The sequence below is a fragment of the Sphaerodactylus townsendi genome, linkage group LG01 (assembly GCF_021028975.2).
Source record: "Sphaerodactylus townsendi isolate TG3544 linkage group LG01, MPM_Stown_v2.3, whole genome shotgun sequence".
In the NCBI taxonomy this organism is placed as follows: Eukaryota; Metazoa; Chordata; class Lepidosauria; order Squamata; family Sphaerodactylidae; genus Sphaerodactylus; species Sphaerodactylus townsendi.
Window position 1 is genome coordinate 187,239,322 of NC_059425.1, and position 27,493 is coordinate 187,266,814.

General features: G+C 46.5%; 1 protein-coding gene across 2 annotated transcripts in view; it reads left to right on the plus strand.

Annotated features, from left to right (window-relative positions):
* The window catches only part of MEIS1 (Meis homeobox 1), a 229,257-nt gene that overhangs the window by 174,253 nt on the left and 27,511 nt on the right, over window positions 1-27,493 (plus strand). For both annotated transcript variants that reach the window (XM_048501620.1, XM_048501626.1), the window contains exon 9: window positions 987-1,063. In XM_048501620.1, coding sequence (XP_048357577.1) covers window positions 987-1,063 — 77 coding nt within the window. The remainder of the gene's footprint in view (window positions 1-986; window positions 1,064-27,493) is intronic.

Consider the following 27,493-nt stretch of genomic DNA (forward strand, 5'->3'; position numbering starts at 1 on the left):
GCACGACGGGGGCATGGCTGGGCATTCTGGGGGCGGGGCATTCCTGGGTGGGGCTGTGGCCAGGATGCAGCCACTGCGCCGGTCCTTGGGCAGGAAACGAATGCACGCAGGCGCAGGCTGCCACGCACGCCGGTGCACCTCCTGCTAGACTTCTTCAAGTTCTGCGCGCTACTGCTGAGGAGCGGAGGAGGGGCGTAACTAAGGCAAAAATCACGTGGCAAAATCACCCATTAGTAACCCCCTCTTGGCACACACAAATAATTAGTAACCTACTCTCAGGAACCTGTGAGTGAGAACCTGCTGGATCCCACCTCTGGAAAGGGGGGGTATGAATTAAAACTCTCCTCCTCCTCCTCCTCCTCCTCCAATTCCATCTTCAAATCTCCAGGAGTTTTCCAACCTGAATTTGGCCACCTTCTCCCCCACTAATAGCGGGGTGGGAGAACCTGGCCATTTTATCTGCTTTTGAAGTTTTAATACCATCATGGAGTTTGCAGGGTGGTGTTACATTAGAACAAAATTTGTAGACATGGTAAATGTTAGGCAGAAAGACGTCGTGAAACCCGAAACTAAGGAGTTGCTGATGTTCAGTAGGGGCTTTTTATCTGTGCTGGGCCAGACGCAATAAAGGGGGGGGGAGTGTTCTGTGCTCAAGTTCCTTGGAGAAGAATTTAAACTTTGTGACAGCTTACCTCTCTCAGTATCAAGGTACTTACTCGCTTGTATCCTAAGTGGCTTTCCCCCCCCCCTTCTCCACTTCACTAATCTTTATAATTGGCTTGCCTTTTACTGCCATTAATTATATGATGTAGTAGGCCATTAATAATTACGAGAGTGACACACCTCAGCATTTTCCTCTTTAATTACAGTTACTGCACTTTTACGATTCGACAAAATGGCTGGTTAGAACTATCGTTTGAAATCTCGGCAGTAACGTTGCCCCAACCCTGTATATTTATGGGACGTTTGCTTTTGGTGTCTTTCAGCATCCCTACCCTTCGGAAGAACAGAAAAAGCAGTTGGCACAAGACACGGGGCTCACAATACTTCAAGTGAACAATTGGTAAGTCATTTTTTACTTTTAGTGTCGATGCCGAAATCAGTATTCCGGCCTCTGGCGACGGGCGGCTAATGATTTGCATGGGGCCGACGCGCCCTCCTGTAGCCTTCGTTCTCTCCTAGTTTATGAATGCAGAGACAGCATAGCCTAGAGAATGTTTTCTCTTATGGGAACTAGTTATTTTAGTTCTGCAGAAGCTTTGCTACTTACTGGTAAACAGTCGGATTTCAGTGCAGAAGTGTTTGTGCCGGGCCTGAACGGAGAGGATCTTTCGAGAAAACAAATTCCTCAGCAGCTAAGAAAGTGCAAACACGTTTGCCGTGCTTATGGTCCCGTTTGCAGTGATTCTTTCCGTCAGCCTTCGTTTTTATTGTGAAACTGCTGTTTGCAATCTTTCACAGTAACGATTCTAGGGATTTTTTGGGGGGGGGGTCTGGTCAACAGTCGCCAGTTCCTCCCCCCCACCCCCGATGCACACACACACCACCAAACACCCATGCCAGGGTGGCTTAGTTGTTAAGAGCAGGTGGGCTCTAATCTGGAGAACTGGGTTTGATTCCCCACTCCTAAACATGAAGCCTGCCGGGCGACCTTGGGCTAGTCGTAGCTCTTTCTGAACTCTTTCAACCCCACCAACCTCAAAAGGTATCAGTGTTTGAGAGAGGAAGGGAAAAAGGAGTTTGTGAGCCCTTTTGAGTCTCCTTAGAGGAGAGAAAGGGGGTATAAATCTAAACTCTTCCTCTTCTCTTCTTCCACCCATCTGCAGCCCTGCCACCTACCTGTGTCTCCTCCCCCATCCATACTTATAGCTGCCTGCAGACCTTTCCCCGATGGTACCAGGCAAGGAATGCAGCAGAGACCAGGGGTGATGGGATGCTAGCAAGTGCGTGGCCATGGGGTACCAACTACATGGGCCCTGCCAGAAACCCTGGGCCTTGGTGGCTACCCAACATGAGGACATACTAATGCCAGCCCTGATCTGGCATGCACACTATTTAAATCATAGTCAAATCCAGAGAGCCGAGCAGCCTCAGCAAGCACCAGCTTATCCTTGCAGTCGACAAATTCCATTCCAAGATATAGTCACCCCTTCCCCTTCGCGACTTTCCGCATCGCCGTTCTGATACATTGTGGGACATATTGCGTGAGAAATTAAAGAGAAAATTTTGCGGGGAGTTTTGCAGAAGCCACGGACGGCACGCGAAAGCCAGCAGACGGCACAGAAAAAGTTCAGAAACTTGGAAATGCGTAAAATGTATGCCGAGGATTGTACAATAGCGACATATTTTATCCTTTAATACTATAAATATACACGATTTCTTTTTTTTTTAATTGAAAGAAAAGAAAAAGAAATTCAGGCTTATTCTTCAGTGCGAAGGGAGGGCCAAAGTTTTTAATGCGGATTTCCAGATCGCGAACCCCAACAACATGGAAGGGATACCCTGTTTCCCCCAAAATAAGACCTACCCCCCAAAATAAGCCCTAGCATGATTTTTTTGGAATTTTTGGAGGATGCTTGAAATATAAGCCCTACTGCAAAAATAAGCCCTAGTTGCAGATTCCCCGGCGCAGCTGATCTGGTCACGGGGAAGAGGGGGGGCAAAATCATGGGGGAAAAAATAAGACATCCCCTGAAAATAAGCCCTAACACATGTTTTGGAGCAAAAATTAATATAAGACCCTGTCTTATTTTCGGGGAAACGGTAACTGTAGCTGCAAAGTTGCCCTTAGAAAGAAAACCAAAATACAAGTTGCTTAAAATCTTGCTTAAGAATAAATCAATCTGTGTAACTTCTGCAATGGACTCCTCCCCTGACTGGGGTTGGGAGGGTGAGGGAGGAGAGAAAGAAATCTGTCTAAAAATATAAAGTTCCTTATGTTTGTGATGAACCCTTTCCCCACTTACCTTAAGCCTCATGCTACTCAAGTAGCGCGGGGTCCCCCGGCACTCCCCACTACAGGGGCGGCGACAATGCAGCTGCCCCGATGCTGCCGCTCTCACGCCCCCTCAGCGCGCGGCATCCCTGGCGCTCCTCAAAACGGCGCCTTTGGATGACCCCGCGCTCTGCGGGGTCATGGGGACGCCCGGGCGCGCACCAGAGATGCCGTGCACTGAGAGTAGCGGGCAGCAAAGGTAAGTGGGGAAACGCCCTGGGCTTTTAAGCTGGCAAAAAGCACTCTCCTTTTTTGTTGCTGTTATAATGATTTAACCATTTAACGTATCGCCATTGGTTCTTGCCCTGAAAGGCAGGCATCACATGGTATATGCAAGGACGAGGTTGCTATCTGGAGCAGACTGAAATCCAACTCTGTGTAAAATCAAGTGTATCTAATTAATTGTCCTGATATTTTTAGGCTAGTGTTTATGACGGGGAAACCTTATCCTCTTTGAAACAATGTCCAAGAAAACGGTTCGGCAGCCCAGGGGTAGGGAAAGGTGGGAGGGAAGAATGGGAAAGCGCCAGCCTTCAGACAAAACCAGTATTTATTTCTCTCCTTTTTTATTATTCAATCAATGTCAGCGATGAATATTGTCGCGGCTTTGATGTACATGGCCTAATCCATTTTAGTGAATACATTTGGTCTTGAAGCACCTGGAATTCTCCAAACCCTTTCTCAGTTTAAAGGGACCGGGAGAGGTTTCAGATATATTAAACCCCATTACGGAAAATGTAATTTCTGTCAATATAATCCTGTGTATTCTTCAATTTAGTACTTTGGAGATAACAAGCTACTTACAATATATTTGCCTTCGGAGGATTAATTCACAAAGTGCATTATCTGCGAGACACAGGCAGAGTCCCGTAATCATAGCTTGTAAGGGTTATCAATTTCTGTGACCTTAACGGCTGATGCAGGAGACCAATTGGCTGTCGCCTTTAAAGGCACCAAATAACGGGGGAAAACCAGAATGCTTTTGTCTGTCGAATTGTGCTCCTACATATTTACTTTTGAATACGATACCTGAAGCCTCAATAATAAAAATATTGCAGGTTAATCATTAATAGGGACATCAGAGCACAAGAACATGCTAGGTGCTGGTTTATTGTTTATAATTCACTAGGGTTGTATGACATTTCATCTATAGCCCCAGGACTAACATGCAATTTTGCAGATATTTAGGGATGGAAAGTCCCGTCAAGGCGTAGACGACCTACAGCAGTGGTGGCGAACCTTTGGCACTCCAGATGTTATGGACTACAATTCCCATCAGCCCCTGCCAGCATGGTCAATTGGTCCTGCTGGCAGGGGCTGACGGGAATTAAAGTCCATAACATCTGGAGTGCCAAAGGTTCGCCACCACGGACCTACAGCAACCCCATAGGGTTTGGAAGGCAAACGATGAAGAAAGGTGATTTGCTATTTGCCTGCCTCTGCGTTGAGACCTGGGACTTCCTAGGTGGTCTCCCATCCAAGTTCTAACCAGGACTAATGCTGCTTAGCTTAGGGGTGGTTTACCACTACCTGGCTCTGTCTAGCAACCCTGGATTTCTTTGGTGAGCTCTCATTTAAGAACTAACCAGGGCCAACCCTGCTTAGCTTTCAAGATCTGATGGGATTGGGCTAGCCTGGGCCACCCAGGTCAGGGCAGAGGTGGTGTACCACTTCCTGGCTCTTAGCAACCCTGGACTTCCTTGGTGGTATCCCATCTCAGTACTAGCCAGGGCCAACCCTGCTTAGCTTCCAAGATCTGATGGGATTGGGCTAGCCTGGCCCATCCAGAACAGAGCAGCACTATAGGGGCAAATAAAGGCTTCCAGAGGCAGTGTTGAAATCTCCTTGTAAGTAAGGAAAGCATTAAAATAAGCACTAGAACAGAGGTCTGCAACCTGCGGCTCTCCAGATGTTCATGGACTGCAATTCCTATCAGCCCCTGCCCAATTGGCCATTCTGGCAGGGGCTGATGGTAATTGTAGTCCATGAACATCTGGAGAGCCGCAGGTTGCAGACCCCTGCTCCAGCCTGTTTCTCAGGCACACCTAGCCATTTCCAGGGGGAGAGATCAACACCAACATTTCTGTGGATATAAACCTTCTCCCACGTGGAAACCTGATTGTGCTGCATGAGTGAGTTGTGATAGGAATTTGGCCTCATACAACTTGATGGCAGAACCTGGAGGTTCATGATCCCTAACAGTGATGCTTCCTGGAACGGAAAACCACTTCAGTCTGTGGAAGGGCACTTTTTGGTTCTAGCTCCGTGTCTTTTCATGAAAACTGGTATCTCCCCCCCACCCCTTTTGTAAGCTTTCAGAGATAAGTGGCTTATCTTTGGGTGAAATTGTAATCATCAGAAACTGAAAAAGAAAATGTATTGTCGAAGGCTTTCACAACCGGAATCATTTGGGTGCTGTGTGGTTTCCGGGCTGTATGGCCGTGTTCTAGCAGCATTCTTTCCTGACGTTTCGCCTGCAAGATGCCAGCCACGAATTTTAGTGCGGTAAATGTCAGGAGAAAATCTTGCTAGAAGCTATGGCTATACAACCAAAGAAACACAGCACCCAAATGAAAAAGAAATACAAATATTTTTAAAAAGAATAAAGGAGGGAAAAGCTAAAACTGTTGCGTTTGTTTAGAATTTCAGATAAGAAAACAATGACCTGTAACATGCATTCGTTCTAGCAGAACGTTGTCGGAGACTGCAGTGTGAAACAGCAGGTTTTTGTTAGCATAGCGTGAGGATGCGCCAGTTGTGTGTTTTTCTTGTCCTTTTTGAATGATGTGTGTCCCTTCTGGGTAGAGAATATTTCCTGGGCTACAAAAGGCTAGAAAAAAGGGGAATGTTAAGGATAACGAAAACAGCCACAAAATGGCCGTCATGTGTGGACGGGAAATTTGACGCTCATGCTGAGGATCCCACAAGCTGTGTACAAGGATTTGTGCTGTGTAGGGTTGCTAGCTGTGGACTGGGAAATACATGAAGATTTGAGGGACAGAACCTAGGAAGGGCTGGGTTTTTGAGGGAAGCGACCGCAGCAGGGCATAATGCCAGAGTCCGCCCTCCAAAGTGGCCATTTTGTCAAGGGAACTGATCTTGGTTGTCTGGAGATAATAACAGTCTGGTTATAATAGCAGGAGATCTCCAGGTGCTGTCTGGAGGTTGGCAACCTTGTGCTAACGGCAGCATTCTGGATTTGGGTTTGGCGGGTGCTAAGATGGTGAAACGGGTTTCCCTTGCTGAGACTGGGAGGGCGTGAGGCTGAAGCTGCACTTTGTCTAACCAGCCAGCTCAGATTCTGCACATTTTCATAAACGCTACAGGACCTGGTTTGCATAAGGACCACAGCACAGGAAGGCCCTTTCCCCACTTACCTTAAGCCCCGCGCTACTCTCCTCAAGTAGCGCGGGGTCCCCCGGCACTCCCCACTACAGGGGCGGCGACAGCGCAGTCGCCCCGACGCTGCCGTTCTCGCGCCCCCTCAGTGCACGGCATCCTGGCACTCCTTGAAACACCGCCTTTTGATGACCCCGTGCAGAGCGCAGAGCGCGGGGTCGTGGGGACGCCCGGGCGCGCCCAGAAATACCGCGCACTGAGAGTAGCGCGCAGCAAAGGGCAGCAAAGGTAAGTGGGGAAACGCCCGAAGAGGAGGGGTTGTTGAAGCCACTTGGAGCAGGGCAGTTTGAAGGTGCATCCCCACAAAGGGGCACATAAAACTCCCAGGCCTTTATTTTGGTTCACGAAAACAGCCAAATCTGTCCCGGTAGCATTTAGGCCCCTTCTGCACATGCAGAACAATCCACTTTCACAACTGTTTGCAAGTGGGTTTTCCTCTTCCGCACAGTAAAATCCAGCTGCAGAGTGCATTGAAAGTGGATTGAAAGTGCATTATTCTGCATGTGCAGAAGGGGCCTTAGGAAAGCAAGCTTCCTGATGCAGGGAAAAAGGAATTAAAAAGGTCTTGTGTCGCTTTCTTGGTCTCGGCTTCCTTTTCCTGTTCTTTCTCTTCTTGTAGTGAGAATCCCTTTCTTCTCTTGCCTCTCTGTTGTGGTGGTGAAGTAAATTTCAAGCAGACATGGACCCTTCATGCACAGAGATATAGACTCCCAGAAGGGGGGGGGGGTAAAAACCTGGGAAAAATTGGGGGAAGTTATGATGTGGTGTCATTTCACCCCCTCCCCCCAGCAACCCTTTTGTCTGTTTTTTCCCATAGAAAAATTAGAAGTTTGGGGGGAGTACTTGGGGAGAGGCTTCCAATGAAGTCTTCTCTCTGTTGTGTTTGCAAAATATTTTTAAGACAAGGTTTTACACATTTACAGTGTATCATCCGAAAGTTTTTAAAACTAGGATCTGCCGATCCACGATATATGATGATCTGCAGCATTAGACAATGATATTTTGTGAGAATACCCTAGACATATAAACATATCTGCTGTACTTTTAAAAGGCGGCTAATTGTGCCCACAAGTAACTTGCTGTACCACAGCACCAAGCCTTTATTGGCATATAAGACGATACAGGTGAAATACAGAAAAATCAAAAACAAAAACCAGATTTAAAACAATTCCCAAAAGAAAATGATAACAACGAATCTCACAGGGTGTTTGTTGTGAGGGGGGAAGGGCAAGGAGATTGTAAGCCCCTTTGAGTCTCCTACAGGAGAGAAAAGGGGGATATAAATCCAAACTCTTCTTCTTCTCTTCTTAATAACGAAAGCTCATTCTGCACATGCAGAATAATGCACTTTCAAACTGCTTTCAGTGCTCTTTGAAGCTGTGCGGAACAGTAAAATCCACTTGCAAACAGTTGTGAAAGTGGTTTGAAAACGCATTATTTTGCGTGTGCGGAAGGGGCCAGAGTGACACAACAGAACTATCCTTTAGGGTGTATAATTTCTAGTAAAAAATTGGCCACCAATTTACAAACTACAAGATCAGGGTTATTTAGCAAGTATAATATCTTTTGAGCATCTGGAATCCTGTCACAGTTCAAGGGCTAAGATCAAGTATAATTTGCTGTAATGTATATGAAGACCATACAATGTAGTATGGCTCACCAAAGTCCAAAGTGATTTTTTTCAGAACAAAACATGCAAGCCAGTTCTATCCAGTAAATGGAATTTTTTATTCCCTACAGTCCGTGCAATGTTGCAATCGAAAATGCAAAGAAGTTTTGATTACAACTTTGAACAACCCAACAGGGACGTTTTAAGACCTCTAATAAATATTGTCATTAGAGTGGATTATGGAGTAAGAAACCAATGCAATAAAATAGTATAATACATGCTACAGGAAATGCAAAAACTGGATGACAGAAGTTCGAAAACAATGCAGTGCTGTTTCAGTCCAAACGATAGGTGGTTTGTATTGTTGAATGTATTACTGAAGCTTTCATGGCCGGAATTAGCTGGATGTTGTGGATTTTCCGGGCTCTGTGGCTGTGGTCTGGTAGTTTTTGCTCTTAACCTTTCGCCTACGTTTATGGCTAGCATCTTCAGAGGCACGCCACAGGTAAGATGTGTTTCTCTCCAGGGCACGGTGTGGAGTGATTGTGTGGTGGGGCATTTTGTTACTGATATTCAGCTCTTATTTTTCCATATCAATTGGCAAAAGCCGGGGGGTGGGGGGGGAACTAACAACACAATGGCCCCTTCCGCACACGCAAAATAACGCGTTTTCAAACCACTTTCACAACTGTTTGCAAGTGGATTTTGCTATTCCGCACGGCTTTAAAGAGCACTGAAAGCAGTTTGAAAGGACATTATTCTGCATGTGCGGAATGAGCCAATCCTAAAACGAATTAACACTCTTAAGAGGTCAAACTCTGTTTAGCATTGTCTTGGAAGACATTATGCATAAGCCAAGTACAGTGCAACAGTTTGCAGCTCTCTCTCTCTCTCTCTCTCTCTCTCTCTCTGACTCATTCCGCACACGCAGAATAATGCACTTTCAAACGGCTTTCAGTGCTCTTTGAAGCTGTGCGGAATAGCAAAATCCACTTGCAAACAGTTGTGAAAGTGGTTTGAAAACGCATTATTTTGCGTGTGCGGAAGGGGCCAGTCTGTAGCATAGGTGATCACAATTTAGCAACCAGAAAATGGAGGAAGGCATGCTTCTACATTTCTTAAATATGCCCTATACTGCACAGGCTAGTTGAGTTGTAAGTTATTCAGTTTATGAGGATAACGTAGTTACATACATTCATGTTTCATAAGAGAGTAAACATTACATGTATTTTAGTCCGTCCGTTTCCCCCTTTCCCCCCCCCCCAAAAAAAATCTGGTTTTTGCTGTGAAACGAAATAAGACATTCTTTTTCCATTACTTCACAATTTCCCAAAAAGCTATGCTATATACTAATGAAGACACCCTCATCTAGATGGCAACCATCTCTTTCTTTGAAAACCCTACAAGGGTTGTCATAAGTTATGACTTGATAACACTTTCCATTGAAGACAGAAGGAGTTGCTGGGAGCTCCCGGGCTTGCTACCTCCAGTGCCAGTGTGGTGTGGTGGTTAAGAGCAGGTGGACTCTAATCTGGAGAACTGGGTTTGATTCCCCACTCCTCCGTGTGAGTGGCAGACTCTTACCTGACGAATCAGGTTTGTTTCTGCACTCCTCCACATGAAGGGTGACCCTGGGCCAGTCACAGTTCTCTCAGAACTCTCTCAGCCCCACCTACCTCACAAAAGAGGAAAGGAACGGAATTTGTAGGCCGCCTTGAGTCTCCTTGCAGGAGAGAAAGGTAGGGTATAAATCCAAACAAGAACTCTGTTTGCAATTCCATGAGAGAAAAGAATGCTCGGAACAAGTAGTAAAGCTGTCCTGTGTTGGGAATGTTGGATAGGCTCTGTTTTTGACCTCCTAGACTTCTCCTCCGTCACTCATGCCCACACAAAGAGATTACGAAGCCATGCCAAAGATATCGGCGCCAAAGCAAACACTCAGAATGCTGTCGTACAACTGCTCTTAAGCGTTCAGAGAGCTACATTGTCCCATAATCCGAACAAAAGCCCTATATGGTAAAATCAACACCATTCCCATCTTGCAAACTCTGGCAGGAAGCCGAAGGCTGAGAGAGAACGGATTGCTCGAGGCCGCTTTCTGGGCCATCCTATGCTGATGTCCTCCAGCCCAAGCCCTTGGATTTCAACGAGCTTAGACTGGAGTAGCTTTGCATAGGCTGGCACTGCTAATGAGCTAATGGTAGAGGAGAGTTTCACGCCAATGAGTGTACCCTTACATCAACCAACGAAGGTGAATAGCGCAATCCTTCATGAAGCTGCTCCACACTAAAGCCAGGGATCTAGACAGGAGCGACTCTGCCAAGGAGTGCGCTGATAAACACACACAACTTTCGCTCATGAGATTAACGTCCTCTTACCCACTTCTTTTAGAACAGTGGTGTTGAGGGTTGTTAGCAGTGGTGGGATCCAAAAATTTTAGTGACAGATTCCCATGGTGGTGGGATTCAAACTTTGGCGTAGCGCCAATGGGGCTGGGCGGGGCACGACGGGGGCGTGGCTGGGCATTCCCGGGGGGCATTCCTGGGCGGGGCTGTGGCAAGGACACAGCCGCTGCGCCAGTCCTTGGGCAGGAAACGAATGCACGCAGGCGCAGGCTGCCACGCACGCCGGTGCACCTCCTGCTAGACTGCTTCAAGTTCTGCACGCTACTGCTGAGAGGAGGGGTGTAACCAAGGCAAAAATCACGTGGCAAAATCACCAATTAGTAACCCCCTCCCGGCACACACAAATAATTAGTAACCTACTCTTGGGAACCTGTGAGAACCTGCTGGATCCCACCTCTGGTTGTTAGCCAAGGGTTGCCCCTGAATGTGAGGTCTATACTGGAGAAGGGGATCTCAGAGTTAATTCTGCCGTCGGCAGACGGCAAGAACTCTTCTCGCGGTAAACTTGCGTTTTCAATATTCTTCATCAGTTCTTGTATCTAGTCATGCTTCAATGTATTCATTGAAGCACGACTAGATACAAGAACTGATGGAGAATATTGAAAACGCAAGTTTACCGCGAGCAGAGTTCTTGCCGTCTGCCGACTTGACTGCAGAAAGTGAATTACTAAGTCTTGATATACCGGGAGATGATTAAGACTAGTCCTGTGCAATTAGAGATTGGCTTAAGGCTTGTCCTAGGTAGTTAGTGACTGCCAACCTTCAGCGACAGTGGTGATGCCCCAATAGAGGAGTCCACGTTTGGAAGGCCATACGGTTGAAACAGATATATTTAGGCTTTGTGTTGGACAGCATGGATTGGCCGTAAGTGGAACCTACTGAAGGGACCTCTGTATTTATTGTTCACACTATTGTTGTATCACTAAAGCACCTGACACTTTGCAGGGTATTTATGATATTATCAGCAGGTTAGATGGTAACCTCCCAAAGCGGCCATTTTCTCCAGCTGAAAGGGCCTCTGTCCCCTGGAGATCAATTGTAATAGCGGGAGATCCTCCATCCACCACCCAGAATGCGTGGCAACCTGCGCCTGTGTGCATTCGTTTCCCGCCCAAGGACCGGCGCAGCGGCTGCGTCCTTGCCACAGCCCCGCTCAGCAATGCCCCGCCCCGGAATGCCCAGCCACGCCCCCAGAATGCCCCGCCCAGCCCCATTGGCGCTACGCCACAGTTTGAATCCCACCACCATGGGAACCTGTTACTAAAATTTTTGGATCCCACCACTGGTTTGTATCCACAGAAAGGGTGGTGTTGATCTCTCCCCCTGGAAATGGCTAGGTGTGCCTGAGAAACAGACTGGAGCAGGGGTCTGCAACCTGCGGCTCTCCAGATGTTCATGGACTACAATTCCCATCAGCCCCTGCCAGCATGGCCAATTGGGAATTGTAGTCCATGAGCATCTGGAGAGCCGCAGGTTGCAGACCTCTGGTGGAGAATAGGGTTGCGAGCTCCAGGTTGGGAATTCCTAGAGGTTTTGGAGTGGGAACCTGGGAAGGGTGGGGTCTGGGCCGGAATGGGAGCCCCTGTTGTGACCAGTTGTGATTCTGAGAGACCTTTTGGTCCCACCCAGAATTTGGCAACCTTAGGTAGAGAAGCAGTCCGTTGCTGCAGTCGACAAGCAGCTCCCCCGACAGGCGTCCCAGCGATTCTCTTTTCAAAACCGAAGCACAGAACTTCCAGGCTCTTAGCAGCTAGTTTAAAAAAAAAACAGCAACAAGTCTCGCGGGCCAGCTGCATTACGCAGGGTGGCAGAGGGCCCATTCCCGTTCAGAAACATCTTCTGTTAATTAAAATGCAGGAGGATCGTTTGAGAGGCCCTCTTAAACTCTATCTCTTCCCTTAGGATATATCGCACGTTAATCATCCCTGCCATTCATGGCTGTTGATAAAGGATTATCTATTTTTAAAATCTATCCTCAGATCCTGCGCAGGCTCTGTCTTGCCGGCTTCCCAACCGAGAGACAGATCATCTGCCTTTATTGGTACCCAGGGGCACCTGTGTTGCCTGCTGCTGTGTTCTTGGCGCCTGCCTGTTCTGTTCCGCTCTACTTCCAGACCCACCCTTCTTTCTTATTTTCCCTCCCCTTTGGTGGCATCTCACATTCTTCCTTTCGTTCTGCTGTCCCTCTTTCTCTCTTTGTGATTTGTCCCTAACCTACAACCAGTGGTGGGAATCCAAATAATTTAACCACTGGTTGTTTACAAGCACCATTTTAACAACCGGTTCTGTCGAAGCAGTGTGAATCTGCTGAGTCCCTACAACACTTCTCCAGTTGTCTTCCAATCTACGGGGAGCTGGAAAGGTGGTCACAGCAGCGATGGGATTGGTGGAGGCTGAAGAGAGTCAGGCTTCACAGACTGCCCATATGTCTGGGCAGTAGACCTAGTTTAAGAGGAAGAGAAGAATTTGGATTTATAACCTGCCTTTCTCTCCTGTAAGGAGTCTCAAAGCAGCTTACAAGTTCCTTCTCCTCACAACAGACACTTTGGCTGATTCCACATGGGCCAAAAACAGCGGTGTGAAAATGGTGTGAAAACAGTATGGACCCTTTTAGAAGAAGAAGAAGAGTTTGGATTTATTTCCCCCCTTTCTCTCCTGCAGGAGACTCAAAGGGGTTTACAATCTCCTTGTCCTTCCCCCCTCACAACAAACACCCTGTGAGGTGGGTGGGGCTGAGAGAGCTCCGAGAAGCTGTGACTAGCCCAAGGTCACCCAGCTGGCGTGTGTGGGAGTGTACAGGCTAATCTGAATTCCCCAGATAAGCCTCCACAGCTCAGGCGGCAGAGCTGGGAATCAAACCCCAGATTAGATACACGAGCTCTTAACCTCCTACGCCACTGCTGCTCCATTTTACACCATTTTGAACCCTTTTACACCATTTTAACACCCTTTTCACACTGCTGTTTTTCGTCCATGCGGAATCAGCCCTTGTGAGGTAGGTGGGTTGTTCGAAGAGCGTGCAAGCAGAAGCATAAACCGACTCACCATAGTTCCACCTGTGCTAGATTTAGGTCAAAAGAAAATGCTAAATACAAAAAGATAAAAACGACAAAGGGCGGGAGAAATTTAAAACTTATCTTTAAAAGGTGGGGGAGCTCAACAAAGAGCTCGGCACGCCAACCCCACCTGTGCTAGAGCGACCTTCAGGATCCTGCGGGGACGTTTGGAATTCTGACACAGCATCGGTTCGGTGACAAAATGGCCGCCACAAAACCGGAGGCGGAGCCAGCAACGAAATGGTTGCCACAGTTTACTTTCAGTTGCACAGTGAAGATCCTTGTGCTGCGGTAGCAGCTGCTGCCAAAACTGCTTTTTTTAAAAAAAGCCTGTGCAACTAGTCGAATCTCCTGTGACCTTTTAGGAGCCTTACCGGGCCTGGCCCACTTTCTGAAAACACTTGGCGGGAACCAGGAAAGGTATTGGCAGATAGTGCTGCTCTGGGCACCACATTGGGGACCCCTGCACGAGAGCTTTTTGCACAGAATCCTGCTTGCATTAGAGCTCTCGTGCAAGTGGTAAGACAAGGGAAAAACCAGGGGAGTGGCTTGCGCTAAGTCAAATTTATTATATCCCCACTCGTGTTTCCACTTGCATAAGGTTTTGTGCAAGACATCAGTGCAGAACTCCAGATGTCCCATCCAGCTCAAAAAAATTGGGGACTCCTGCTTTTAGCACTATCCTTCCTAAACACTGTAGTATCTGGGAATGGGTTGCACTAGATCTCTCACCAGCAGACAGGGTAACTGGGCATCCACTAGGGTTGACTTAGTGCAATTGCTCATCGTGGTCCTTTTTTTTTTCATTTTCTGTTCAGGCAAAGGCTCTTGTGTAAGTAGAAATTTTGTGCTGGCTCAAACCCCCAGACTCTGAGGACCAGTCTGAAAAACACAGAGATGTGCTGCTGGGATGGTTTCTTCTCCACTTCGGTCACTTCCACCCATGCAGAATGATGCACTTTCAATCCACTTCCAATGCACTTTGCAGCTGGATTTTACTGTGCAGAATAGCAAAATCCACTTGCAAACAATTGTGGAAGTGGATTGAAAGTGCATTATTCTGCATGTGCGGAAGTGCCCTTCACTTAGAGCTGGCAGCTGCTGAACTCCAGCAAATCCCGTACATCCACTGATATCTAGGTTCTACACAGTCCCTCTGCATGGCTCTCGACAGAAAAGGGGCAGCGTCAGCAGCTTCATGTTCTTTCAGGGGTGCTGAGATGGTTGACAAGCTTCTGTCAACTGGGTTGCATCCGCAGAGCACAAGTCTGCCATGGTTCTTCCTACGCCTTTCTGTCACCTCTGGGTGGCCACCCTGGTACAAGGAACATTGGTTATGGGCCCAGACGCGACCACAAGTCCTTCTCATTCTGGACACCTAGGTTACCAGCATTGAGCGCCCTGGGGCAGCTTTGCATCTTAGCCACATCTTAGCCACATTCATAAAACGGTGGCAGGCGGTTCCTCAGAGGGTTGCGAGTGAGGATATTTTAATGACCGCAAAGCAGTTTGGAATATTAAAAGCGTAAAATGATCGGTCCTGGCAATCTCTTCCGTCAGGCTGTTGAGAAGCAGAATTTTGGGTTTCTTTTGACTTCGTGTCGTGTTCTGAAGCTTCCACACAGAGTCCTTTTTCAGTTTCAAAAGAAGGAAAGTCAACAGTAAAATACTCGATTCGCTCAGACATTAGGGTCATGTTGAGTTAGCTTCTGAACCACTGTGAAATGCAACTTGCCAAAGACATCAAACTTTATGATCTCAGCACATAAAATAGTATATCATCCCCATCCAGAAAATATCATTGTATAGTATAATCCAGAACCTGTAGAAGATGATCAAGAATCATTCATTGTGAAAACTTAAAATAACCTCTCATAGTGACATGTTCAATGCACTAAAATGAGGATTCCCAAGTCCCGTCTAACTTTTCCCACATCTTTAAACTTCTGAAATGCTTTAAGCCTGATTAATAGTTGTGTTTAGGGGGAAGTGCCGTAAGTACGATTGGATTCCATGCAGGTGACGTGTTCAGAAATTCTCTTCGTTTTTCCGCAAAGACATTTGTAAACTTGTTTACTGCAGGAGAAAGCCAACCCATCATTCACAGTTTCCTTTTCCTTTATTCAATTGGCACGTAAATCACTTGAGCCCCAACTCTGAGGGGAAAAATTGCCTTCATTTTGAGATCTTTCGAAACTTATTATCACACGTGTACGCTTTTGTATTAACAATGAGTCATTCTGAATCAGTGCAGCTAAGATTAGATTAAATGCTGAAGGGTTGCTTGGGTAAAGATCTGGCATGAATTATTGGCTACTTGAAAGCACGGAGGTGCACAGAAATTGTGCACGTAGAATGCAAACTCATGCTTTGGCAGTATGGTACTGGGATTAGGTTGGGAATGTTGTAGTTTTAGCTCTTTTGTAAGGAGGGGGGAGTTTTCAAACTGTTCCTTGGAAATGCTGGAGTGAATTCACATTCCATCTTTTCAATGTCGGCAACATCGGTATTGAGGCAGGCAATGGCAAACTACTACTGAATTTACCTTGTCTTGAAACCTCTTTCAGATTGCCATACATCAGCTGTGACTCGACGGCAAAAATAAATACTATTTTACTTGTGTCCTTTTAATTTTATTGAAAGCCGCAGTACAGTTTTCTTGAATTTGCATTTGTTGAAATTGTAGGGTGGATGACTGTACGCAAGTAGCAATGCAACAGAATATTTTGAGGATATTTATTCACATATAGATGTGTCAGTTGCCTTTCTGCTAATCAAGACAGTAGACAAGTTCCCCTTCCCTTCTATAACTGACAATAAAATCGATAAATTATAAAATATGAGTTTGTGAGCTTTTGCCACTAGAATTTATTAATATGAGCTTCCTGTGAGCAGCAGTGGTGTAGGAGGTTAAGAGCTCATGTAACTAATTTGGAGGAACCGGGTTTGATTCCCAGCTCTGCCAACTGAGCTGTGGAGGCTTATCTGAGGAATTCAGATTAGCCTGTACACTCCCACACACGCCAGCTGGGTGACCTTGGGCTAGTCACAGCTTCTTGGAGCTCTCTCAGCCCCACCTACCTCACAGGGTGTTCTTCTTCTTCTTGAGAACATTTGGTACCCATTGACATAGGAGGGGGAAATGTGAGTGTGTGTAAAGTGCCATCAAATTGCAACCGACTTGCAGCAACATACCCTGTTTCCCCGAATATAAGACATCCCAAGAAAATAAGATGTAGTAGAGGTTTTGCTGAAGTGCGAAATATAAGGCATCCCCTGAAAGTAAGACGTAGCAAAGTTTTTGTTTGGAAGCATGCCTGACGAACAGAGCACAGAAAAATAAGACATCTCCTGAAAATAAGACATAGTGCATCTTTGGGAGCAAAAATTAATATAAGACACTGTCTTATTTTCGGGGAAACACGGTAGTAGGTTTTTCAAGGCAAGAGACATTCAGAGATGGTTTTCCGTTGCCTTCCTCTGCATGATCAGGGCAGACCCTACTTCGCTTCTGAGATTTGACGAGACTTGGCTAGCCTGGAATATCCAGGTTAGAGTAGAGGAGAAAATACAGACACTTATAAACCCAGTATGGATGGATGCCTTGGGCTCTTCATGAGATTTTTAGAAATAATAAATACAGAGCTCAGCTTTCAAATGTTCTGAAGAGGTGCTCTGCATATCAATCATCCCATTCCTCACAACGTAACTGATTAAGTTTGTACATGGAGGATATTTTTGCCACCCCAAACAGGCACTGGACTTGACCTGTCATGGGTACAAGTGCCTCTAAAGATCATTTTTCTCTCAGCACCCACTGGTATTGGACCAGGGGTCTTGGGGGGCAGCATCTGATGCTTTCTCCCATGCCCAGACCTAGAGCTGTGTTAGTGCCCTCATCTATCTGGGTCAGACAAGTGGTCACCTGGGTCATGAAGCAACTCTGCCACTTACCCATGAAGGTGACTATTCGACCTGTGGCCGAATCCATCTCTCCATCTGTCTTTCTCTGAGCCTCATCCTATTTTACAGTGTAGCAGTATGACTTCCTTGATGGAGGAGGCAAAGATGATAAACAGTATATAGTATGGAAATATCCATTTGTAGGGACATGGCCATAGGGCTCAACATCCCAAGCTGTTTAGGGACAGAATACTTCCACAACTGTCTGTTTTAGCTGTCTTCTCCCCATATGTTCCACCTGGAAATTAAGACCTCAGGTAGAGGCTCTCCTGACTGTGCCATCAATCAAAAAAGCTTGTAGGATGAGTGCACGAGAAAGAGACTTTTCTGTGGTGGCCCCACAACTATAGAACAAACCTTCCCAGGAGGTACACCTGGCCTCTTCACTTTCTGTCTTTAGGAGGCAGCTGAAGATGGTTTTATTCAGGACCTCATTTTGGTTGACTTAGCTTTTATTTTTGGCAGTCCTAATTGGGTGTTTAACCTGAGACTTCTAATGGGTTTTATAATCGTTTGCTTTTATTGTGTCTTTGGTGGATTCCGCACAGCATAAACATAACATCTTTAGGATGTTACAAAACATCTGTTTTGGCAATTTGTGTTCCCACGGCTCAAGTGTTGCCTGCCCAAATGGATCTTTTTCCCCGCCTGCTGCACGGAGCTCTTATCAGTTTTATAGTGTCATCCGCCATTTTGTGTCTTGCAGCATATTCTCTGTGAAGATTCCCCATGGAGGTTTCCTCCACTTGACCCTCATCCCTTTGCTATGTCAAAAGTAGTTGCATAAAGTTTGTTTTGTCTACTGATCCCGTGCACATGTTGCTTTCCCTTTTTTTTTTTTTAGGGGGGGGGGTGTCTGTGAAGTACAGCCGCACAGATATGTAAATATTGCAGCTACTGTAATTGTGTCACCGCAGCTTCACAAACATTCCCCTCAAAACAAAAAACAAAAAAGGAAAAAACAACAACATGTGCACGGGATCACTACGCAAAACAAACTTTATTCATCTACTTTTGACAGTGAAATAGCAAATGGATGAGCTGCAAGCAGAGGAAACCTATGTGGGGAACCTTCACATAGAATGTGCTGAAGCACATAAAATCGCGGACGCAGGCAGTGGAAATTAAAGTGAGAGGTTTGGGCAGGAGAAGTGAAGAAGAAGAAGAAGGAGTAGTAGTAGTAGTAGTAGTAGTAGTAGTAGTAGTAGTAGTAGTAGTAGTAGGAGGAGGAGGAGGAGGAGGAGGAGGAGGAGGAGGAGTTTGGATTTATATCCCCCCTTTCTCTCCTGCAGGAGACTCAAAGGGGCTTACAATCTCCTTGCCCTTCCCCCCTCACAACAAACACCCTGTGAGGTAAAGTGTTTACTGCTGGCTTTGCATTTGCTCTGCCGTCAGGAAACAACTTCAACCCGGGTTGGAAGGAAAAGATTGCTAGTTTAGCGATTTTCAAAAAACTCGGGTTGAGAGGAATATAACGGGCTGAAGTCATTTTGGCGAAGAGGGCTGTGTGTGAAGTTCTTCCCCAAAATGCTTTTTATAATGTCCTTAAGATGTTAAATTTGTCCTGAGAGGACTCCACCTTTATAAGGTTTTATATTGTAAGTCACCTGGAGTTCCACAGTGGAGAAAGCCAGCTAACAAACATTTTCAATAAACGAACAAACCAAGTGCAAGAGGCTAAGATAGAACCCCACATAACTCAAAGGCTTGATGGATCACAGTGGGAGCCGTGCTTCTGAAAATACGGCTCGCAGCCTGCTACTCGTTGCACTTACTTAGAAGCAAATCCCGCTAGACTCAGAAGGACTTATTTCCTAATCCCGGAGTTTAGCACTGCAGCCCTTTAATGACCCTCCTCTCTAGAATTCCAACTTCGGGAAATACTCGTTTGACATTGGTCATAACGGCAGATGGGACATCGAAGCTCACAACGGCATCACACAGGGCAGAGCGCGCTTCTTGCAGTGCGACAGTACTTGGGATTGAAGCGTTTTTTGGAGCGTAGTGAGACTGGAGTGTAAAGATGAGGAAATGAACCTATCTGTGATGCGACTCGGTAATAATAACGACAATAAAGGGTCATGAAGTTGTAACCTCTTCGTGGCAACCTCTTATGGGGTTTTCAAGGGAAGAGGTGACCAAAAGAGGTTGTTTCCATTGCCTGCCTCTTCATAGCTACCCCGAACTTCCTTGGTGGTCTCCCGTTCAAGTATCAACCAGGGTTGACTTTGTTTTACTTCCGAGATCTAATGAAATCAGACTATACTGGGCTATCCAGGTCAAGGCAGAGATCAGCAGAGGTGGTTTGCTATTGGCTGCCACTGCATAGCAACTCTGGACTTCCTTGTTGAAGCAGCGGATTTACTTGGAGTAGACCACCTTGCAGGACGCAATGTAGACAAGAACCGACAGACACACAGTCACCAGTGCAGTTCTATTTATTGCTATCTACTGACAAAGTGCTTCGCCAGACCACAGGTATTTTCAGGCACACATCACTCTGTTGTCTGTGTTATCTATATACAAATGTGGTACCAATCAGGTGCCCTTACCTTATCAGGTTTTGCACATGGTACATGTTGTGCACTCAGTTCTAATTTTGCACACGGTACCTGCTAGAAGGAGGGTCCAGCTGTCATTTAGATTTTCTGACAGGTCTCCCATCTGAGTACTAACCGGGGTCAACCCTGCTTAGCTTCCAACATCTCTCAGCCCCACCTACCTCACAGGGTGTTTGTTGTGAGGGGGGAAGGGCAAGGAGATTGTAAGCCCCTTTGAGTCTCCTACAGGAGAGAAAGTGGGGATATAAATCCAAACTCTTCTTCTTCTTCTTCTGAATAGATTTGGCTAGCCTGGGCCAGCCAGGATAAGCCAAGAGAAAAACAGGTGGTTTGCCATTGCCTGTCTCTGCAAAGCGACCCTGGACTTTCTTGGTGGTCTTCCATCCAAGTACTGACCAAGATTGTCCCTGCTTAGCTTCTGAGATCTGATGAGATCGAGCTAACCTGGGCCATAACCGTCAGTGCACCTATTGGCCATTAAGATTGCGGATCAGGGTAACTTGGTCTGTCCAGGCTCATACCATTAATAAATGCCATCACATACAACAGTGATTATGTTCAAGAGTAGGCTGACCAGACATCCCGCTTTTGGCGGGACAGTCCCGCCTTTAAACAATTTATCCCGCGTCCCGCAGGTTCTTCAAATTGTCCCGATTTTTGGGAGGCTGCCGCACTGCCTTCTGGGGCGCAAGGCAGTGCGGCAGCCTCCCGCGCACACGACCGCAGGAGCACACGGCCTTCTGGGGCTTGCCGTTTGCCGCCCTGTGACAGGGCAGGAAACAGCAAGCCCCAGAATGCCATGCGCTCCTGTGGCCGCCTCCCCCCGTCCCAGATCACAAAGGTGACCATCTGGTCACCTTATTCAAAAGTCAAACTTCAGAATTGAATGTTTTGCCTGGATGTGGGAAATTGGGTTTGGACCCCCTGTTGTGTTCTCAAAGCTCACCGTGTGGCCTTGTAAACCACGGCCTCCGAGTCCAACTTCTATCACAGGGCTATTGAATGGCGAAAGGGCTTCTTCCAAGACAGTGGTCAGAATACAAAAAATATTGACTGAATGAATGAGAGATTTAAGCAGTAGTTACGGCATACCACTCTTGTGCCGTTGAAGTTTGTCAATGCCACAGGAATGGCTAATTTGTTAGGAAACAAGACTAATTCTGCAAGACTGCCGGCCCTGCCGCTGTTTCTCGCTGCGGCAGATTTCAGTATTATATTGGACATCATCAGAATATAGTTGTCTGTAAGCGCTCACCCTCAGTTTCATGCATGACAGCATGAACAATCGGGCATTTCCATTATTTCTTGTTATGTGCTTGAGCATAGAAAAGGTCCTGACAGGGTAGAGCTGAATAATGGTGCTTTTCTTATGTCAGGAAATCCTCCCCTGACTGAAAGATCCAGGAAAAGCAATAAAATTACTTGGACTGCAAGCCTCTTTATTATTTCAAAGGTTTTTTCCCCCCTTTCTTAAATCACCTTGCTACCGCTTCTTTGCAATGCCGAACCTTTCCTCCACAGCTAAGACAAGTGACTGCTGTTTTTTGCTTCAGGGAAGCCACCCTAAACTTTAATTCACTGTCAGGAAAATGGATGGGCTATCAGTGACCCTTTCTGCACAAATCCATTTTCAATCACCCCCCTTCACCACAATGGGTGTCTGTACTCAGCCTCTCAAAATGATTCCTGGCCCCATTTTGTGATTTCTCACGTTTTCTTTGAGTACGTTGTCCGATCCGTGCTTTTGGGCTTCGCAGCGGGGTGCCGCCCCTTCTACAGCTCCTCCATCAAAGATGAACCGTCCAAAATGAAACTCTGCTGAATCTCTGTTGAAATACTTGGAAAAACAGGCCAGGGGGGATCAGTGGTGTAGTGCCAAGGGGGCGAAGGAGTGCGTGATGCACCGGGTGGACACCGGTGCGGGGGCATGTTCCCAGGATGGGCAAGGGCATGGCAGGTTGCCAGGGGGCGCAGTTTCCCCCTTGCTACGGCTCTGGGGGGAATGGAGAGTGAGCTCAGAAAACAGTGCCGAGGAGGAAGTTCACGGAAGGCAGAGAGGCATGGGAAACATCTTGAAGAAGACCGCATGGGCAAAGGAAGCCATTTTGAAAACGTTTCCGCTGAAGAATTGTTTTAAAAAGGCGTTCGTTGAAAACAAATTTTAGGTTGCAAATAAAACATTTGGGGGTAAAAATTATGCAGAACCCCATAAAGGAAACATTTTATTCCCTGCCTCACAACGGTTTCAAAGTGTCTGTGAGAAAAGGGCTAGTATGTCTGATATTCACAGTTCTAATTCAGGCGTGTTAGTGTTAGTGAGTTAAGTGCATTTGGATAATATGTGTGTCTGTGTGCTTATTAGGGTTTAATGTACCAAATCATAGGGGAAGCTCCTTTAGACTGAACAGCGATGAACGCTGGAGCACGAGCTTCCAAAGACTATCAATCTCTTGGTGCTGTGTGGTTTCCGGGCTGTATGGCCGTGTTCTAGCAGCATTCTCTCCCGACGTTTCGCCTGCATCTGTGACTGGCATCTTCTGAGGATCCTCTGAAGAAGCCAGCCACAGATGCAGGCGAAACGTCAGGAGAGAATGCTGCTAGAACACGGCCATACAGCCCAGAAACCACACAGCACCCATGATCCTCTGAAGACGCCAGCCACAGATGCAGGCGAAACGTCAGGAGAGAATGCTGCTAGAACACGGCCACACAGCCCGGAAACCACACAGCACCCAAGTGATTCCGGCCGTGAAAGCCTTCGACAATACTATCAATCTCTGCTGCAGTTTGTATAGAAGACTGTGGCCAGAGGGTTGACTGGAGTGGGTAATAGGGCCCATGGTCCTTTCACACTAACCCCTGAAATTGTTTGTAAAACATTTTCAATCCCTTCCTTTATCATGACATTTGTCCCTCGAAATGATTCCTGGCCCCCGTTTTGTGATTTCTCCCTTTTTGTTGAATAATGTTGCTTCTATGCTTCAGAGCAGAGGTCTGCCAATATCTACGCCTTCTGTAGTCCATCCTTCACTGATTAGCCCTCCCCCCAATAAAGAAACCTGCAGAACAAACCGGCAGGAAAAACAGGTGAGGCGCCAGGAGTGAACCGAAAGAAATGTTGCTGACGAGGAAGTTCAGGGAAGGCAGACAGGTGTGGGAGACATCTTAAAGAGACCACACAAACAGGCCAGTTTGAAAATATTTCCACACACAAAAAAGTTTTGAAAGGGAATTCATGATACAATGTTATTAAGTAATAATGGTAATGAAGTATAGTATGAAACAAATGAAGTCACTGTGTACTGCCAGACCCTGAACGGTCACTGAGAATCCAGATCGCTTTTTTAAAAGTTGGAAACTTGAAGTCTTAATTTTAAACCAATTTTTTTTTAATTTTTAAAAAAAGTTTATTTCTAACAAAACATTTTAAAAATTACAAAACATAACCAAAAAAAAAAAGAATCACAATTTCAGTTATATACATTTGTCAAAAAACTTTCCCCTTTTTGGAAGGTCCATAACTTCAATTTGTTAACCTATGATGTTTTAAAGACACGTTCAAGTTTCATACTATACTTCATTACCATTATTACTTAATAACATTGTACCAATCAATTTTTTCACTACGACGAGTGGATGTTGTGTTTTTCAGAAAAGAATATTTTCAGCGGTTCCCATATATCTTCTTTCTTTTTTCTTTTTCTCCCTGTAAAGACAGGGTTAAAATGTCTAAATTCTTATGAACCAATAATTTAACTAGGTGGTAGGTGGCCGCACGCGCGCGCAGCCGCAGGAGCGCACAACCTTCTGGGGCGCTGCCGTTTCCTGCCCTGTGACAGCAGTGCCCCAGAAGGCCATGCGCATGCAGCTGCGTGCGTGGGAGGCTGCCACACTGCCTTGCGCCCCAGAAGGCAGTGCGGCAGCCTCCCAAAAATCGGGACAATGGAAATAACCCACGGGACGCAGGACAAGTTGTGTGAAGGCGGGACTGTCCCGCCAAAAGCGGGATGTCTGGTCAGCCTATTTTAGTTTCCATTTTTTTGTTATCTCTATGCTAGCGGTGGCTAATTTTAGACCGATCTTGTCCTTGTTGTTACATTTTAAACGATCACATAGTCTTGTGTATCTTGTGTATGAATGTTTTTTATGAGCTATCAGAACTACAATTTTAAAAATCCAAGTATTTGGCTGTCGGTGTTAAAAACCTTTCCAAATTCTCCATTCCAACTCGAGTTATCTAAAATCAATCGAGGATCATCGTGTTTCAAGGGCTAATCAGCTCCCCCCGACATGCACACACCATATTCAGGCATGATTTAATAATGCCTCTACAGATGTTGTTTAAACATTTAGCTATGGCTCGTTTTCTGCATGTAACAAAAAGAAGGCGTTTTTTAAAAAAAAGCAAATTGAGAAAGTATTGCACGATATAAACAGATTATAATGCTGTATCATGTTTGTTCTGCCAAACAAAATCCATAAGAAAGAAACAAACAAAAAAGACTCCCCTGAGGGCAGAGTCTATTTTTTTCCACTGGGGAAGTAGGCCACGAACACATCAACAGAAGTCCTTAAAATCAAATTGTTCTTGAAATCCGTGGGATGTCCAGGTGCTTCACGATGGCTGAATCGTGCCCGTTCAAGCCGCGCTTGCTAAATTAGGTCTTGTAAATGCGCTACGAGCAGCACTTCCAAACAGATTTCTGCATTTATGTTTGCTGTAAGTCTCAAGCTAATTGTTATGCTTTTTCACCTTAAATGCCAAACATTTTACATCTGCGGGTCTATTTCTGTGTTGTTAAACGGAGGCAATCAAGAGGGCTCTCGAGGTAAAAAAAAAAAAACTCCGAAAAGGAGTCGTGGAAATCAGCTTTCGATTTATTCTGGGAAATCCTGGAATACTGCCAGTCGGTTGGAAGCAGGATTTTAAAAGCCACCAGGTACTGCAATGTAAAATGTTCTGAAGATGGTTTGCACGTAGCCATATTTCTCCAGAGCTCCTGCTTCTCTGTGGGGGAAAAGGGATAAAAGAGGCCTAACTCTATTGAGCCATGTGGGCAAGTTGATTGGAAAGCATGTATAAATATCACACATAAATTGCAAAGGTAAAGGGAGTCACCCAGAGGTGGGATCCAGCAGGTTCTCACAGGTTCCCGAGAGTAGGTTACAAATTATTTGTGTGTGCCGAGAGGGGGTTACTAATTGGTGATTTTGCCACGTGATTTTTGCCTTCGTTACGCCCCTCTTCTCAGCAGTAGCGTGCAGAACTTGAAGCAGTCTAGCAGGAGGTGCACCGGGGTGCGTGGCAGCCTGCGCCTGCGTGCATTCGTTTCCCGCCCAAGGACCGGCGCAGCGGCTGCATCCTTGCCACAGCCCCGCCCAGGAATGCCCTGCCCCCGGAATGCCCGGTCACGCCCCCGTCATGCCCTGCCCAGCCCCACTGGCGCTACGCCACAGTTTGAATCCCACCACCATGGGAACCTGTTCCTAAAATTTTTGGATCCCACCACTGGAGTCACCTATGAAAGCACCAGACAGTGTTTTCCAACCTTTTCAGCGTCACGGTACCCTTGACCTCACTCTTCATATCTCACGGTACCCCTGCCATCATCCCCCCACCTTCCCCTCCCAGTTCCCCTGCTTGCCACCCCCCCCACCTTTCCCTCCCAGGATGCAGGGAAGCACGGGGTGGGCGTGGGAAGTGGCTGCTGAGCTTGCGGCAGGCCCCACCCCCTGGGCCAGCTCCATATCCTTTCTGGTGCCAGCGGGAGACCCCACAAAAGTGAGGGGGGGGTGGTAGCATTGCCGCAGTACCCCTGGGACATGCTCACGGCACCCCAGGGTACCACGGAACCCTGGTTGGGAATGGCTGCACCAGGACATTGCTGGCCCGTGGGGTGACGTCACATCACAACACTCACCAGGCAGGCTAGGTTTACAGGGTATGAGAATTTTACCGACCTCAAAAAATGTACACAGCTGATCTATTATTTCCCCTGCCCCCAAAACTGGCATGGATGCAAAGGTGCTCGATCCCATGTTAATATCATTTTTGACTTGTCTCAAAATATAATACCTGCGGGACCGCATCACCCCTTATGTCCCACATAGGTCGCTGCGCTCGGCAACGGCAGATCTACTGGTGACCCCTGGTCCTGCAATGATACGGCTGGCCTCAACCCGGGCCAGAGCCTTCACGGCTCTGGCCCCCGCCTGGTGGAATGCCTTACCTCCGGCTGTGCGGGCCCTGCGGGACCTTAATGAGTTCCACAGGGCCTGCAAGACGGAGCTTTTCCACCGGGCTTTCGGGGAGGCCGGCCGTGGATCTACTGCCCCCTATCGACACTGGAATTGAAATCAAAACTGAGACTGCCGTTCCATTCTATTAAAGCTGGGCCTGTCTTACTTATAAATTCCATCCCAGGCCCTACTTACTCCCTCCCCTTTTTCTTCTTTTAATGGCCTTCGGCGGGGCGCCTGTCTTAATTAATTTATGAACTGGGTTGCTTAACCTATAGTTCTGTAGTAAACTGCTGCTTAGTTCTTAGGTTTTAATGATTTTAGTATTTTATGTTGTTGATTGCTGTCTATGTAACAGCCATGTTGGAAGCCGCCTTGAGCCCTTCGGGGATAGGCGGCCTATAAGTTTAATAAAATAATAAAATAATAATAATAATAATAATAATAATAATAATAATAATAATAATAATAATAATAATAATAATAATAATAATAATAATAATAATACCTTTAAAAAAAAGCTATTCTACCATTCAAAACAGAAGTATGGTTTGAATGAAGGGAAAACAACACTTTTTTTTTTTGCAAGGATAATATAGGTGGGTGGTGTCGTTAGGGTTGCCAGTTTGAAGCTGGGAAACACCTGGAGGTTTTGGAGGCGGAGCCTGGGGAAGACGGAGTTTGGAAGGGGCGGGACCACAGCAGGGTATAATACGATAAGAGTTCACCCTGCAGAGCAGCCTTTTCCCACAGGAGAACGGATTTTGCTCCTCTGGAGATCAATGATAATAGCAAGAGATCTTCAGGGGCCACCTGCCAGTTGGCAAACCGAGGTGGTGTGTTCCAGGATGCAAAGACTGGTTCCATGGTTTCAGGTTGCATTAGTTCTGACCACTCCTGATCTTCCCTAAATACCAATGGATGGCATTACAAAGGCTTTAATGGTTGGCATTTGAGCATTTCCTGCAAGTGGTGTAGCAGTTAATAGCAGATGGACTCTAATGTGGGTAACTGAGTTTGAGTCTCCACTCATTCACATAAGTGGTGGACTAGGTTTGTTTCTCCGCTCCTCCACATGAAGCCTGCTAGGTGTCCTTGGGCTGGTCACAGTTCTCTCAACACTATCTTAGCCTCACCTACCTCATAAGTTGTAGGGAGAGGAAGGGAAGGAGTTTACAAGCCACTTCGAGGCCCTTTATGGTTGAGAAAAGTGGAGTATAAATGGTGGAGGGGGGCTCTCGGAGCAGGTGTTGGCCCCGGGCGCC